The sequence below is a fragment of the Schistocerca cancellata genome, chromosome 7 (assembly GCF_023864275.1).
Source record: "Schistocerca cancellata isolate TAMUIC-IGC-003103 chromosome 7, iqSchCanc2.1, whole genome shotgun sequence".
Classification (NCBI taxonomy): Eukaryota; Metazoa; Arthropoda; class Insecta; order Orthoptera; family Acrididae; genus Schistocerca; species Schistocerca cancellata.
In genome coordinates this window covers 261,903,561-261,920,619 of record NC_064632.1, presented here as the reverse complement: position 1 = coordinate 261,920,619, position 17,059 = coordinate 261,903,561, and the positions used below count along the sequence as shown (strand labels likewise).

At 43.6% G+C, this 17,059-nt stretch overlaps 1 protein-coding gene across 1 annotated transcript in view; it reads right to left on the bottom strand.

The window, feature by feature from the left end:
* LOC126092038 (transmembrane protein 14C) overlaps nt 1–17,059 on the bottom strand; it is a 50,178-nt gene continuing 33,119 nt past the window's right edge. The window contains exons 2-3 of the mRNA XM_049907441.1: nt 3,658–3,847; nt 1–189 (exon numbers count right to left, since the gene is read on the bottom strand). Coding sequence (XP_049763398.1) covers nt 129–189; nt 3,658–3,847 — 251 coding nt within the window. The 3' untranslated portion in view covers nt 1–128. The remainder of the gene's footprint in view (nt 190–3,657; nt 3,848–17,059) is intronic.

Genomic DNA, 17,059 nt, shown 5'->3' with positions numbered 1-17,059 from the left:
TAAAAACAGTATACTTGTGATACTTTATTGCAAAAGTTCACATAAACATTCTTGATAATAACAAAAAATTAGCTGATTCTGTAGAAAAAAATAAAAAAAGTGTCTACAAGGAATGCCACTGATATAGGTTACTTCTTTATTCCAACGAGACCAGCTCTCTGTGCTCCTATTCTGAGGACCATGGCAACACTGAAAGAGGAAAGAATCACATTCATGAATTCAGATTTGGACACATTTTATACAGCTATAAAAGAAAGTATGCATATATTTCAGAACACAATGGAAGACTTATGAATGTTTTTTGTGAATGAAGATGGTGGAGAACAGTTATTTTGAGAATGCTCATGGTCAGCCAATACCTATATCAAGATCCTCCTTTATTCAATGCCTGTCTACAACTTGATGTATCTTCTTTACAGTCAGTGGCAATCTATCTTTTCCTAAATTGTTGTGAAATTTGGAAGGTAGGAGAGGGGCACTGGTGGAACTGAAGCTGTGGGGGTGTATTGCAGTTGTGCCTGGATATCTCAGTTGCTAGAGCATTTCCCAGTGAAAAATAAAGGTTCTGGGTTTGAGCCCTAGTTTGGCACACAGCTTTGAACTGCCAAGATGTTTCATGTCAGCACACACCCTGCTCCAGAATGAAAATTCATTCTGGAGATCACCTATGTCCAGACATGTGCAGTATTTTGTTAGGCTGATGGTGGTCCTCCCTATGTAGCTTGCTGTGCAGCGAAAGCAGTCAGCTTGTCAGTAATGGGAGAAGTTGATCATGCAACCCTGTGTTTAACATTGTAAACTTTGCTATGGATGGGGCTAGAGTAGGTGATAATGTTGAGGGAGGAGAGCAACTTCTACATTCTGAATGACTGCAGGGTTAGGAACAATGAGGTAGGGCAATTGGTATGAGAATGTCATAAGATGTGACAAGGATGTTGTGAAGATTAAGAGGAAAACGTAAGCTGACTGGATGGTGTATGGAGGAGCTTATGAAAAGGTGATATCATTTCAGGGCTCCACTTGATAGACATAGCCCTGGCAGAGTATTTTATTTACACATTCCAGGGGTTTGACTGTGCTGGGTAGTGATGTGAGCACTTTTGACATTTTCGGAAGTAAGAATGATGATAGTATGTGGCGGGATGAGGTGACTGCCCAGTAGATTTATTCTATAACTGCTCAGATATCTCTTCTTGAGAACAACCAAACTGTATAAAAATTTGGTGAAAGATATAAACAGTGTTTTGGGCATGTTTATAAGGCTGCTGGGAACTATCACTGAAAGCTTAATTTCGAAGTGACTGATACATTGATGTCACGGATTTTTTTTAAATGTCAAATAAGTCTGTGAAATGTAGGTCATTCAGAAGATCCTTGAGGCAGGAGAACAAAAAGATGTAGAAGGAAAAAAAATGCTTGAGTTTAATGCCATGTCAACAGAAATACAAAACTGCAGCACAGATTGAACATGGATGATAATGATAAAACCCTGCCCTTCTCAAGCTATTTACAGCAACAACAGAAAACCTAAATCTTGATGACAACTTAGAAATTCTTCACAATGAACGTTGCCTTCCCTTCAGGGATTTCCATTTCAGTTCCCAAAGTGTTCTGTAGCACTTGCATGTTGTTCGAATCTGCTGTTAACAATTCTAGCAATCTGCCTTCAAATTTCTTCCTTTAATCTGACCTGGTACAGATCTCAATGAACAGGTCGCACCAGTATCCTATATGCAGTCTCCTTTACAGATGAACAACACCTTCCCAAAATTCTCTCAATAAACTGAAGTCGACAATTTGCTTTCCCTACCACAATCCTAACACGCTTGTTCCATTTCATATTGCTTTGCAACATTATGCCCAGAAATTTAAAGGACATGACTGTGTCAAGCAGGACACTACTAATGCTATATCTGAACATTACGTGTTTGTTTTTTCTACTCATCCACATTAACTTACCATTTTCACCTGCCATTCATCACACCAACTAGGAATTTTGTCTAAGTCATCTTGTATCCTCCTACAGTCACTCACAACTTCGACATCTAACTATACGCTGCAGCATCATCAACAAACAACAACAAATTACTGACCATCCTGTTCTCCAGATCATTTATGTACGTATAAAACAACAGCAGTCCAGTCACACTTCCCTTGGGCACTCCTTGCGATACCTTTGTGTCTAACACTCGCCATCGAGGGCAACATACTGAGTTCAGTTACTTAAGATGTCTTCGAGCCACTTGCTTATCTGTGAACCTATTGCATATGCTCATATCTTTGTTAACAGTCTGCAGTGGGCACTGGGTCAAAAGCTTTCCGGAAATCTAGAAATATGGAATCTAGCTTCTTGTCCTTCATCCATGGTTCACAATATATCACATGGAAAAAGGGCAAGCTGAGTTTCATTTTCTAAATCATGCTTATTTGTTGATATAAGCTTCTCAGTCTCAAGAAAATATATTATATTCAAACTGAGAATATGTTAGAGGATTTGGCCACAAACCAATGTTAGGTATATTGGTCTGTAATTTTGCGTGTCTGTTCTTTTACCCTTCTTGTCCACAGGAGTCATGTGTGGTTTTTTTTTCCAGTCACTTGAGACTGTGCATTGAGTGAGAGATTTGCGGTACTTGCAAGGTAAGAAAGGCACCAATGCCATACAATATTCATTATAAAACTTAATTGGAATTACAGCGGGATGTGCCGACTTACTTGATTTCAAGCTTTTCAGTTTCTCTCAGTTAGTTCTCCACAGAATCAGCGAAGAAAGGAATGTATGAACATATAAAAATCAATAACAAGAAAAAGAGATGGAGTGGCAGAACTTCTATTAAGACATACAGAAATAACTCCCATGGTATTAGAGAGAGCTGTAGAGGGCAAGATCTGCAAGGGAAGACAAATAATTGAGGGTGTAGGTGCAAGCACTCCTCTTGATATAAAGAGGTTGGCATTAGTGAGGTATTTGTGGTGAGCTGCATAAAACTACTCAAAATACCAATGATCCAAATTAGATAAATAAATCTATGTACAGAATTTCATTCTGAAGTATCTTAGGGATTTGGGTAAGCCTCCTCGAATATGTTATATTAAAATTTATCATAAATTATTTCCTCTCTCATACTAACAAATAACATCACACTGCAAGTTCTGTCTCCATTCCCAGGAGAACTACCCTCTCCCTCTGGGTCCATGTCCTATGGACCTAAATCAATAATCACAAAAATAATTACTTTGCTTACATTCCATTACACTAAATAAGTAGATTACGGTTTAATATACTGTCAACAATAAGATCAATGAAGAGCAAGCAAATGCTCAGACTGAGAAAGGAAGTCTTCCATGGCCTATCAAATGGACCACCACAGCATTTGGCTTAAGTAATTTCCTCACAGTAAATCTAAATCTGGATGGCAGGGCAGTGTCTGAACTGCCATCCTCCCGAATGCAAGTCTACTGGCTTACAGGCTGTACCATCTTGCTCGGTTTCCGCTATGTTGTGAGGTAGATGAAGAGTAGAGTGATCAAATAAGTAATTAGCCTGTATATTCTTTCCCCAAAAACAGCAAGATATAGCACTACCCATTTAGACATAGTTCCCAATTCCAGGATACACTTGTTGCATCCAGGAAAAATATTTGAATGTTTCAGTACCTCAAAGCTGCCACTAATCCTGCAGGCATAAATTTCCCAGAGTTGTAGAAACGGTATCCCATTAATCCTCCAAGGGCAGTACTTGTGCCCAGAAGAATGTGGTAATCATTGGGATCCTGTGAAATCTGGTATGCTCCATACCCCAGTATTCCACCAAACAGTAAGCCAGCACCCAAGGAAGGTACACTACCTGCAAAAAATATTTTACAGTAAGGAAACAATCAATTTACAGATAACAATTGTGTCGAGTACAAACTTCCGTTATAAGTCACAGCAGAATAAATTAACAGTTTTTATTTAGAAGGCATTCATGGCATTGTGATAAAACTTTCAATCCAGCCATTATCTGTTACTAAAAATAATTTTACAACTTAGGATAATTATTGGTAAGTAGGTGAATAATTTTTGTACATTCATTGCATATTCATGTCCTTTATCTAAAATATAACAATTGCGTGCAAGAGAACATATTGGTACATAATGCCATACAAAGCTCATTCTGGTTGCAGGCAGGTGGAGTTGTCTGTGGCATACAATATCATGAAAAAGTAGATAGGAAGGGCAAGACAGAATGTAAGAGGAGGAAGACCATGAGGAAGAGGGTGTACAGAATGAATGAGATTTGGGTCTTGGGTCAGGTGTAGAGGTGGGTGTGGGACAAGGGCTAGCACATTCAATTCAGGATGATTACAGGACTGAGTTGCATGCACAAGTCCCATTTACGCAGTTCTGGTGCTGGGGATGGGAGCTGGAGGATCCAGATAGCAGCAGCAACTGAATTTGAGCATGTTGTGCTCAGGCGCATGTTCTCCCACAGTGTGGTCAAATCTGCTCTTGAGCAAGGTTTGGCAGTGGATTCATTCCAGTAAAAAGTTGGTTGGTGGTCAGCCCGCATAAAGTGCTGTGCAGAAATTACAGCAAAGGCAGTATACGATATAACTGCTTACAAGAGTGGCTTTGCCTCTGATAGAATAATGTAGATCTTTAATTTTTATGTTTTTTTCAGTACAATCACTTTAGCGTTTTACTGTACCATTACCAGTTTAGAGCAGCCAGTTGTCATCTTCAGATTAAAGAAGCATGGTACAAGCAGTTTCTGTTGCATCCCAAAGATGGACCCTGAGCTTGGTACAGGTTTATGAACAATATCTCTGTTGTCTGAACATATGATGGAGAACAATTTCCCCCATTTCCTTCGACCACTTATCTCCTTTTCCCAACTCAAATTTACCTGATCTTTTTATAAATCCAAAGTAACTTCCTCTGATGTGGAACTCCACCTTGCTGAAGCCTACATCTGAACCTTGGTACATATAAAATCAACAAACAAGCAGCAATACCTACACTTTGACAGCTGCCACCCCTTTCCCATCAAGTGCTCCCTTCCCTATAGCCTAAGCATCCATGCAAACAAATCTACTAAACCACCAAGTCCCTTAATACTTACTCCAACAGACACCCCGAGGTTTTACTCTCCTGCAACTGTTTCACAGATCTCATTTACAGACAAGTCCCCTGACAGTATCCTGCTCTCACCCTCCGACTGACACAGTCCCATTTCCAAAAAAATCCTAGGCTTTGAATGCCTCAAGGCTTTTCTCCACATCCTAGTTAAAACTTATAAAATTCCCAAATCATTACCCCCTACCTCAAGGTTCCTATCAATGCAACGATTCCCACTGTAAAACATGTCTCATGCACTAACCCACTAACATATATCCCATTTTTTAGTCTGCCTGACCTGCCCTTCATTTTAACCTACCCCAACCTATCCCTCTCTTCCTGAAGAAGGAACTATAAAGTTCAAAATCTAGAAACTACTTTCACTTTTATGTGTGGGTACCGGTAGTACTACATATATCATCTCTAGAAGCTAGCTAGTTAGCAAATCCATCCGACATTTTTATGATAAGTTCTATAATATTTATTTAAAACAACAAAAACTCCAGACTGGAATACCAATAATGTCAGGAAAATGACAAACTGCTACTCACTGTAATGATGAAGTGTTGAATTTCAGACAAGCACAATGAGAAGTCTGTTATACATCTAGCTTTTGGACAAAGCCTTCTTCAGAAAAGAAGACACACACACACACACACACACACACACACACACACACACACACACCAGTGCAGGGTGGAGTAGGGATGGAGAAAGATATTGCATAGGGATTTGGGATTCAGGGGCTATCTAGTGGAATCCTTCCTAACCACCTAGAATCCCAAACCCATCACCTGGTTCGGATTCATTGATGACATCTTCAAGATCTGGGCTGAGATTGAGGACACCATATCCATATTACTCCAGAACATCAAGAGCTTCTCCCTATTTGCTTTACCTGGTCCTACCTCAACTCAACAAGCCACCTTCCTCAATGTTGACCTCCACCACTAGGATGGCTGCATCAGTACCTCTGTCCATATCAAACCTACCAACCACCAACAACATGCCCACTTTGACATCTGGCACCCATTCCATAGCCTGAAGTCCCTTCCATGCAGCTGAACCAACCGAGGTTATTACATCCATAGTGATAAGCAGTCTCTCTCCAAATATGCCAAGGGTCTTCCTGTAGCCTTCACAAACCTAAATTAACCCACTCAACCTTGTCCAGAAACAGATCTCTTGTGCCTTGCCTCTCTAGTCACCTACCACTTCCCACATACACACTTCCTGGCCTCAAAAAGCACTCCCCTCATGACTCGGTACCACCCAGAACTGCAGAAACTGAATCATATTCTCCACCAGGGTTTCACCTTCCTCTCATTATGGCCTGAAAGGAGAAATATCCTCCCACCTCTCTTACAGTGGTATTCCACAACCCATGGAACCTATGCAATACCTTGTTCATCACTACTCCACCCCTGCTCCCAACCCACTGCCTCATGGCTCCTACCTCTTAAATAGACATTGATGCAAGACTTGTCCATACATCACACACACTCCCACTATGACATACTCCAGTTCTGTCATGGTTATCTCCTACCCCATCAAAGGCAGAGCTACCTGTGACTGCAGCCATGTGATCTACAAACTAAGCTGCAACCACTGTGCCTCGTTCTATGTGGCTGTGGCCACTAACAAGCTGTCTGTCCACATGTATGGCCACCACCAAACTGTGGCCAGAGAACAGCTGGACCCCCCCACCCCCTCCCCCCACCCACCCACCAAATTGCTGAACATGCTGCCCAGTGCAATGTGCCCAACTTCAATTATTGCTTCACAGTCTGTGCCACTTGGTGGATTCTTCCTACCAACACCAGCTTTTATGGACTGTGTTGGAAGGCACTCTTGCTACACCATATCCTCCATTTCTGTAACTCCCGTGGTCTCAAGTTTTGCTAGTTGCTGTCCTCCAGCTACCTGTCTCCTTTCCTGGCATTACACACACACTGTACACCACCAATGTGCCTACTAGTCTTTTCCACCTCTCTCTGTCCCTTCTCTCCTCACTCCCCTCCTCCCCCCCTCGCACCAGTACAGCCAACCTGTTCTGCACCCAATAGCCCATCCTGTCTCCACCTTCTGCTTACTTCAGACAAAGTTTCAATCGGCTATGTGTGTTTGAGTTGTGAATGTGTGTTTTCTTGTTTTGTTTGTTTGTTTTTGCTTTAGGGCGCAAAACACAACTGGAGTCATACGCACCCAAGTCAGCACTATAGAACATGAACACAGAGAGGAGTTAAATGACTATACATCAGTCCCCATAGACCACGCTGTTCCAGCTCGTCGGCTCCGTTGTGAGCCACGGAGCGCTCCCTGCTCCAGGGAGCCGTGTCGCTCACTGTGGCCATTCAAGTGGGCCGGCATGCCGGCACGTGGCACAGCTGGCTGAGGCAGGCAGCAAGGCAAGCGTTTTGATGTGCCAGCTGTGTCTTACAAGATCGGCAACCTCCTACTCTTAGCTGCTAAGACGTGGTGACAAGCTACATCAGGAAATACGATGTTCAGGAAATAAATAAGAAACAACTGTTTTACAAGAAATTGCATACTAAATTTATTGGGCCTCTGTAGCTTGCCCGTAAGGGAAATGGCGTTCGGCCCTGGGGTGGAGAATCAAGATTAACTGACAGCGCGATCTAACTCCCTCATAGTAAAGACGGCATTGCAGCACTCACGATTTAGAGAAGAGAAGGGTATCGCACGAGCCTCCTCCCCTCGTTTCCGATGGAGAAAGGCAGGGTGATAGTGGGATGAGCACGAAACTTCCGCAAAATGGCGGCCCAAGGTGTCGGAGATAGCAATAGGGTCCACGATAACATAGGCGGTTACTGTCAGGCCGGAAATGGGGGGATGGATCTTGGTCCCAGAGAGCCATCTGTGGTTGGCCCACACGACAGAGCAAGGGGTGGAGCCGTTAAAAGAACAAGTGAATGAAATCGAGCTAGCTCGTTTGCTATCCCGGAGAACGCAATGACACTTGGCATGCATCTGTTTAAAATGAATGCAGTTTGCCACCATACGATGATGGTTAAAAATGCGGAGAGCACATCTCCATGCATGAATTTCATTGCAGCATGCCTGAGACCACCAAGGGATGGGGACACGATGTGCTAAAGAGGAAGTGCGGGGAATGAAATGTTCTGCACAGTAAGGATAATGGTGGTGAGATAGTCCACCTGGTCATCACAACTGGGGAAATCTTGTTCTTTGAAGGTCGCCAGGAAGGAGTGCAGCTGCCAGTCAGCCTTAGGAAGCTGCCATTTGGGTGTGCACTCGGATGAGGTAGGAGTCAGCAAACGGAGAGCACACGGGAAATGGTCGCTTGAGTAGGTGTCAGAAAGAACAGACCACTCAAGGCAATGGGGAAACTGGGCAGCGCAAAAGGATAGGTCCAAATGTGAATAGGTGTGTGACGAGTCGGAAAGAAAAGTGGGTGCTCCAGTGTTAAGGAAGAAGTGATCAAGTTGGTCAAGAAGATCAGCCAATAGGGCACCTCTCTGATAAGTCCTGGGAGAACCCCAAAGGGGATGATGCCCATTAAAGTCACCGAGTAGTAAAAATGGGGGAGGTAGCTGCCCAATAAGCTGAAGTAAGTCTGCCCAGGTGACACTGAATGATGGAGGGACATAAATGGTACAAGGGGAAAAGACAGGCAGAGAAGGAAAAGGCAAACTGCAACAGTTTGAAGATGGGTAGTCACGGAGACGGGTTGACCATGGACATCATCCCATATGAGTAGCATGACGCCCCCATGAGATGGAATGCCAACCTCAGGGAGAAGGTCAAAACCAATCTGTGAGTAATGTGAAAGCTCAAAGCAGTTGTGAGGCTGCAATTTCGTTTCTTAAGGTGGAGTACAAGGGGATCCTGTGACGGTAAAAGCAACCATAAATCCTCTTTGTGGGACCAAATGCCGTGAACATTCCATTGGAGGACAGTCATGAGGAGGAAGAGATGTAGCGGTGACAACTTGGCAGCCGCCAAGTGACAGCCGGTATAGAATCACTACTACAGGGCACAAAAGCAGGAGGACCCTGCTCCATGGGGTCCACAGAAGCATCGCTGTGCTTGTGCAGTCAGTCTGTGAAGTCCAATGCTGAAAAATGGTTGGTGGTGCACACCGACGATAGAGAGGCTGGCTGGGCTAGGGTACAACATGGTGACACCAACAAAGAGGACCTTTGAGTTGGCAAAGGAGAAGACCATTTGCCTTTCTTAGTTTTGTTTTGCTTTAGGGTACAAACAATTGGGGTCATACGCACCTAAGTCAAAACTACACAACACGAACATAGAGAGGAGTTAAACGACTATACGTCAGTCCCAATGGACGGAATAGGAGACAGCTAAAAACAGGCATGAGGAAAACGGGCTAAAAAAAACACCATACAGAAATGGAGGCCCAAAAATAAAAATTAAATGGCCTTTGCCATACTGCTTCAGCAGATAAAAAGTAAAATACAGTCGACAGCTTGCACGTCATTCGCTAAAACGGCTGATAAATCAGACGGCAAACCCAAGCTGGATTGTAAATTGTTGAAAAAAGCGCCACTTAGCAAATGACGATGGCTAAAAAGGCAGTGCCCAATACACAGCCGAGTTAAAATAATCTCCTCCCGGCAGGAGGGCCAAGAAGAGGTCGTCCAAGGCACTGGGAGAGGCCTAGTATGCCGAAGCTTGTTCCCATGAAGGGAGGACCATTGGTGAAGCCAAAGGAACACCACCTCCTGACAGACGGTAACACAGAGATCATCAGAGAGAATATAGGTACTCGCGGGCCAAAGTATGAGGACTGCAGCCTTGGCAGCAACATCAGCAGCAGCCTCGTTTGGCAGAACCGACGTAACCGCGGACCCACAGAAACATCACACTGGCTCCACCAAGAGTGAGCAAGTGACAGTTTTCCTGGACCCGATGCACTAAGGGATGAGCAGTGTACATATACTTTGGAGGGCACTGAGCGAGTCTGAGCAGAGGACAGATATTGGAAAGGCTGTGTCGATGGATGTACTCCATGGCCTGATACAAGGCAAAGAGCTCAGCTGTAAATACTGAAGAGTGTGCCAGAAGCCGATATCGAAAGACACTGGTGCCAATGACGAAGGCACACTCAACCCCATGTCCGTCCGAGAGCCATCAGTGTAGACAAAGGTACTATTGCAAAGTTCAATGCAAAGGTCATGAAACTGGAGGCGATAGACCAAGGCTCGAGTAGTGTCCTTAGGAAATGAATTAGATTATTCATTAGATTAAGCCGCCGTAGCAAGTGGCGAAAGCGGACTGCAAGAGGTAACAGAGGAGATGAACAAGCCTCATACTGAAGATCAAAGGAATCATCAAAGGAGGCATAGGAGGGGTGGCCACACATGGCAGACAAACGGCATGCATACCTGCTAAGGAGAAAGTCACGGAGGTAGGACAGTGGTAGTTCAGCACCTTCAGGATACAAAATTTCAACCGGGCTGGTGTAAAAGGCACCCATGGTTGAATGGATGCCATGATGGTGGATAGTGTTGAGATGGCGTAAGAGGGATGGGTGTGCAGATGCATAAACAAAGCACCCATAGTTGAGTTTCGAATGGACAAGTGTCCGGTACAAATGTACGAGGGTGGTTCGATCAGCACCCCAGGAAGTACCATTGAGGACACATAGGAGATTGAGGGACTGTGTACAGCGGGCTGCCAGGTAAGACACATGGCAGAACCACGGGAGTTTCCTGTCCAGCATTAACCCCAGAAATTTCATAGTTTCAATGAATGGAAGGCAAAAGGCCTAAGATGTAGAGATGGTGGGAGAAACCATTTGCGCTACCAGAAATTCATAAAGACAATTTTTTCAGGGAAAAAGTGAAAGCTATTGTCGATGCTCCAGGAGTAAAGACGATCAAGACAGTGCTGAAGACGATGCTCAGTAACACAGGTCCATGGAAAATTGCAATAGATGGCAAAATCGTCTACAAAAAGAGAGCCGGAGATGTCTGGTGGGAGACAGGCCTTTATAGGGTTAATGGCAATAGCAAAGAGAATGAGGACGGAGCTGTGAGGCACACCATTTTCCTGAATAAAGGTGTCCGACAAAGCATAACCCACACACACCTTGAAATCTCGGTCTTGTAAAAATTCCCGAAGAAAACAGGGCAGGCGCCCAAGGAGTATGGAGGATACCAGTTCTCCATCAGGTGTAGGCCTTCTCCAAATCGAAAAACACCACCACATTATTGGATTTCCACACAAAAACATTCATGACACGGGTGGACAAAGTAACATGATGGTCAACTCCAGAACGCTGTGCTTGAAATCCACACTGTGCATTCGTTAGTAAATGTCGAGACTTGAGCCACCACACCAGCCGGGCATGAATCATACTTTCCATCACCTTGCAAACGCAGCTCGTAACAGATGGGGCGATAGCTAGAAGGAAGGTTTTTGTCCTTACCTGGCTTGGGTAGCATCCAGGAAATGTGCCTTCCACCCAGATGCGGTTGTAAGTGTTAAGTAGAAAGTGCTTGCCCGCTAGAGGAAGGTGCTGCAACATCTGAATGTGGATGGCATCTGGTCCTGGGTCAGAGGATTGGGATGAACTGAGAGCATGATCTAGCTTCCTCATATTAAAGACGGCATTTAACACTCACGATCAGGAGAAGAGAAGGGTATTGCCCAAGCTTCCTCCGCTTTTTTCTGGTGGAGAAAGTCAGGGTGATAGCAGGATGAGTTTGAAACTTCCGCAAAATGGCTGCCCAAGGTATTGGAGATAGCAATAGGGTCCACGATGACATCGTCAGCAATTGTCAGGCTCGTAATAGGGGAATGGATCTTCGCTCCAGATAGCCATCGTAGGTTGGCCCACAGGACAGAGGAAGGTGTGGAACTGTTAGAATTACAAGTGAATGAAATCCAGCTAGATCTTTTGCTATCCTGAAGAATGTGATGACACTTTGCATGCATCTGTTTATAGTGAATGCAGTTTATCAGGGTAGGGTGGCAGTTAAAAATGTGGAGAGCACGTCTATGTGCACAAATTGCATCACGGCATGCCTCAGTCCACCAAGGGACTGGGACACGATGTGGTCAGGAGGAAGTGAGGGTGATGGAATGTTCTGCAACAGTAAGGATAACGTTGGTGAGACATACGACCTGGTCATCACAACGGGGGAAATCTTTTTCTTCAAAGGTCGCCAGGGAGGAGTAAAGCTGCCAGTCAGCCCTAGGAAGCTGCCATTTAGGTGTGGACGCGGATGAGGTAGGGATCAGCAAACGGATAGCACACGGGGTAGGTGTCAGAAAGAACGGATTACTCAAGGCAATGGGCAAGCCGGGCAGTGCAGAGGAATAGGTCCAAATGGGAATATTTGTGTGAGGAGTCGGAAAGGAAAGTGGGTGCTCCAGTGTTAAGGCAGAAGAGGTTAAATTGGTTAAGATCAGCCAAGAGGGCGCCTCTCTGACAGGTTCTGGGAGAACCTCAAAGGGAACAATGTGCATTAAAGTCACCGAGTAGCAAAAATGGGGGAGGTAGCTGCCCAATAAGTTGAAGGAAGTCTGCCCTGGTGACAGCAAATGATGGAGGGACATAGATAGTACAGAGGGAAAAAGTCAGGTGGGGAAGGAAAAGGCGAACTGCCACAGCTTGAAGATTGGTAGTCAGCAAAATGGGTTGACTATGAATGTCATCCCATATGAGAAGCATTACGCCCCCATAAGAGGGAGTGCTGACCTCAAGGGGAAGGTCAAAATGAATCGGTAAGAAATGTTAAAGCTCAAAGCACTCATGAGGGTGTGATTTTGTTTCCTGAAGGGAGAGTACAAGGGGACGATGCGACACTAAAAGCAGCCATAAATCCTCATTGTGGGATTGAAAGCCGTGAATGTTCCATTGGAGGAGAGTCACGATGAAGAGACGTGGGGGTGTCGCCTTGGCGACTGTCGAGTGACAGCTGGGGAAGAGGCGCTACTACAGGGCACAGAGGCAGGAGGCTCCTGCTCCATGGGGTACACAGAAGCATCGGTGTGCTTGTGCGGTCGGTCTGTGCAGTCCAACGCTGAAAAACCGTTGTTGGTCATACAAGTGACACGGAGGTTGGCCGGGCTAAGGTATCATGTGCCGACACCATTACCAGTTGTGTAGCTGGTGGCTTCACCCCTAGAGGTGAGATTTTGATGGCTTGTTGCACAGCTGGACGGAGGGATGGCCATGCTACCTTGACAATAGGCAGTTTCACAATATCAAATCTGAATTGTAGGTTGCATGTCTGCATGGCCATGTCCTTCATGGAGGGAGGTGGTAATAAGAACAGAACTATAGGTACCTGATGGGAGAATGCAGGGTTTGCGACTGGCCAGTAACTTGCGAGCAACTGGGTAAGGCACCTTTTCCTTTACCCAGATCTCTTGAACAGCCTGCTCATCAAGACATGTGGGACAATCCCGAGAGGCAGTGGCATGGCCGCCATTGCAGTTGATACAGCAGGGAGAAGGATGTGGACAATCACCCTCGTGTGCATCCCTACCACAGGTGACACATCTGGCTGGGTGTCGTCAAGACGTTCTAGTGCAGTTGAAACGTTGACACTGGTAGCAGTGCATCGGCTTCAGAATGTACGGCCGGACTGTGATAATTTCATAGCCACCTATGAGCTTTGACAGGAGCACCACTCTATCAAATGTGAGAAAGAGAGTGCGGGTTGGCACTACAGAGGATCAACCTTTTTTCATTACACGATTGACGGCAATGACACCTTGAGCAGAGAGGTAATAATAGTTTCGGCCTCTGTTAGACAGTCGAGCAGCCTGGTGTAAATTACACCACGGGAAGAATTCAAAGTTCTATGGGCCTTGACACAAGCAGGGTAACTGTGGAGAAGCAAGGCAGCAAACAGTTGTGCTTTAGCATCAGAAGTGGTCTCCAAAAGTAAAGTGCCATTCTGTACACAACAGCTAGATTTCACAGGGCCAGCAAATGCATCAGCACCTTATGTTATGGGTCAGACGCGTGGACAGGCCTTCAGCAGCACGCAGGGAGGAAGAAGAAAAAAAAGAGGATCCACGAACACCGAAGCAGAGGAACGAGAGGAGAAGGGAAACAAAGAAAGGAAAAGGGAGCAAAGAACAAAGGTGAGACTGTTCATACATCAGCGACAGAATGCAGAACATTTCCAATAATACCCGAGACATGTTCCCCGAGGGAGGGGGAAAAAGAATAGCAAGAGGATAGACATGCAGCAGAGAAGGGTAAAAATGCTGCAAAGGCTGGGGCCCCGTTGTAGCCAAGCACGACCCCGCCAAAGAGTGGTGGGCCCCCCTGGGGGGATGTGTGTTTTCTATTTTGAAAGAAAGGCTTTTCCTGTCCAAAAGGTTAAACATTTAGCAATCTTTTCTACTGTGCCTATTTGTGCTTCATCCATTTCATTTTTCTCCTCAAGAAATTAGTTTTAGAAATGCTTTCTTAAAATTTAGTTTAAGTAATGTAGAAAATAAGGAAAGTTTGCCTGCATTTTTTCTGCTTATGCTTTCCTCAGTTTTTGTCTGTTATTTCTTTGACAAGACCACATAGTTCGTAATTCAAGAAGATTCTATAGTACATGAGATATTTCATAAACTTTTCCAAACATAATTCTAGGTTTATGCTGGAAATTCTCAGTGGTTTATGATCAGCCTGATTGGCCTTTCAACAGAGTAAGTGACAAAGAAACTGTGAAAGACACTATACTTTTTGTGTTCTGGTCTGAAGTTAGTACAAATCTTCCTGCCTCTTTGAATGATGATTACTACTTCCCTACAATATCAAAATCTAATATTGGAAGACTGCTAGATCAAAATTATTTTGTTCATAAATTATTTCAGAGAAGGATGAATTTTACTGGTTGCAAATGTTAATAAAAGGCATTATAAATTTTAATAAAGTAATGGTTTTTGGGTCTACTGTGATAAAAACATTGATACTATTGAGTAAAGCAGTGGCTAGCCTCAGGGAAACTTTGTGATGGAGCCCTCAAAATAGTCTGACATTTACATTACGAATGACAGTAAACAAACATTGAAGTTAAGACTGATAATCACATATGTAGTACATAAAACACATGCTGTCAGGTACTAAGAACAATAACAACAGCACATGAAAATGCAGTGTGGTAAGTTCTTCAGTGCCAGTGAAATACTGTGTATTTTTTGACGTGGCCTCCTTTTACAACAACTTTACCATGTCAAAGAAATTAATCTGATGCGTATGAATGATGTTCCAAAAATTAGTGCTTCAAATATCTTAGTTTTCCATATTATGAAAAGGAAAGTTGCTACTCACCTGCTACTCACCATATAGCGGAGGTGCTGAGTCGCTTTGCTACAAATAGTGTGTGTGTGTGTGTGTGTGTGTGTGTGTGTGTGTGTGCGCGCGAGTGACTTATTGTTGGTGAAGGCCTTAGTGACCAACAGTTATATTTGTTACCATCTTTTTGCTGTGCCTATCTGCGACTCAGCACCATGGTGAGTAGCAACTTTCCTTTTCATAATGTTGTTACATTCCATCCTGGATTTTCCACTCTCTGATTAGTTTCCCATATCTTAGCTTTCCTATGGCCAAATCATCTTGGCAGATCGTCCTGCCAAAAGTTGTCTTTCCTCATTGAAACTACAAGTCTCTTCTAATGTATTTTGTCATCTAGTTAATCAAAAACTTTTAAACAATATCTAAAAGTTATGTTTTATTCTTTATATGCTCACCAGTACATGCCTATGCTGTCACCTATTTCATACATCTGTATCATCAATTGCTGAACTGCTGCATTGTGTACTTTCTCAATGTTTTCAATTATGGTTGCAGTTTTGGGATGTCATTCATACAGGTCATCTTCAAGAAAAGTATGCTCACATTTGAATTCAATGACTCATTAACTGTTGATGAGACTAGAGCAAGTTCCTCCTATGCCCGCACCAGCTTTTGATTATTTTGTGATGACTATAAACTGTCCAAAATCAAGACTTTCATGATGACATGGTATTTCAATTTACCCTTTGAAAACACTTAATCCTCATCTACTTTAAAAATATGCATTAACAAAAGTTTTCCACAGTTCAAATCCACAACTGAGTAACACTATTGCACAACACGTAGCAACACATAAAGAAACACGTTATCAACACCACAATCTCTATAGCAGTAAAGAACATTTCACTTTGCTCTCTTATTTGTAAGCTACTGCACAAGCTGTTGGTAATCATAAGGACTGAGAGCAATGAAATACCTTCCTTCAATATGCGGAAGGAACAACTGATTTAACAGGTGAAACAACAGTCTCCTCTTCTCATTATACCCATTTTTAGACAGCCTGATGTCTGATGTAGGTTGCACTTTGATGGTGGTAGTAAACACTAATGTCAAAATATGCCATTACACTTATTATGAAAGGCATCTCTGCTTCAGATATCTGGCTGTATTTCACTTCTTCTTTTGTTAGTAAATTTCTTAGTGATTTCTGCAGCCTTTGTGAAAGCAGCTGATCGACAACTTGCTTTTTCTCTTTCAAATCACATACCATAATTTTTACTTTTTTAGCAAGAAACTAAAATGTTATCTGGAATGGTCTGACACTGTAACCTTTTAGCACCATCAGATGAACTCAGGAACACGAGAAATCAAGAAGTCACTGCTATAAGAGTTTAGGCATTGTATCAATCAATTCACTAAATAATCCATATAGCGGAGATGCTGAGTTGCAGATAGGCGCAACAAAAAGACCGTCACAAATAAAGCTTTCATCCCCTGAGGCCTTTGTCAAAAATAGACAAGACACACACACACACACACACACACACACACACACACACACACACACACACACACACACACAACTGCAGTATCAGCCAACTGTTGTTACAGTCCATCCTGGATTTTCCATTGTTTGATTCACTAAATAATCCACTGAATCTTAAATCATATGCCACTGGGTACTGCAATCTTCACTTGAAG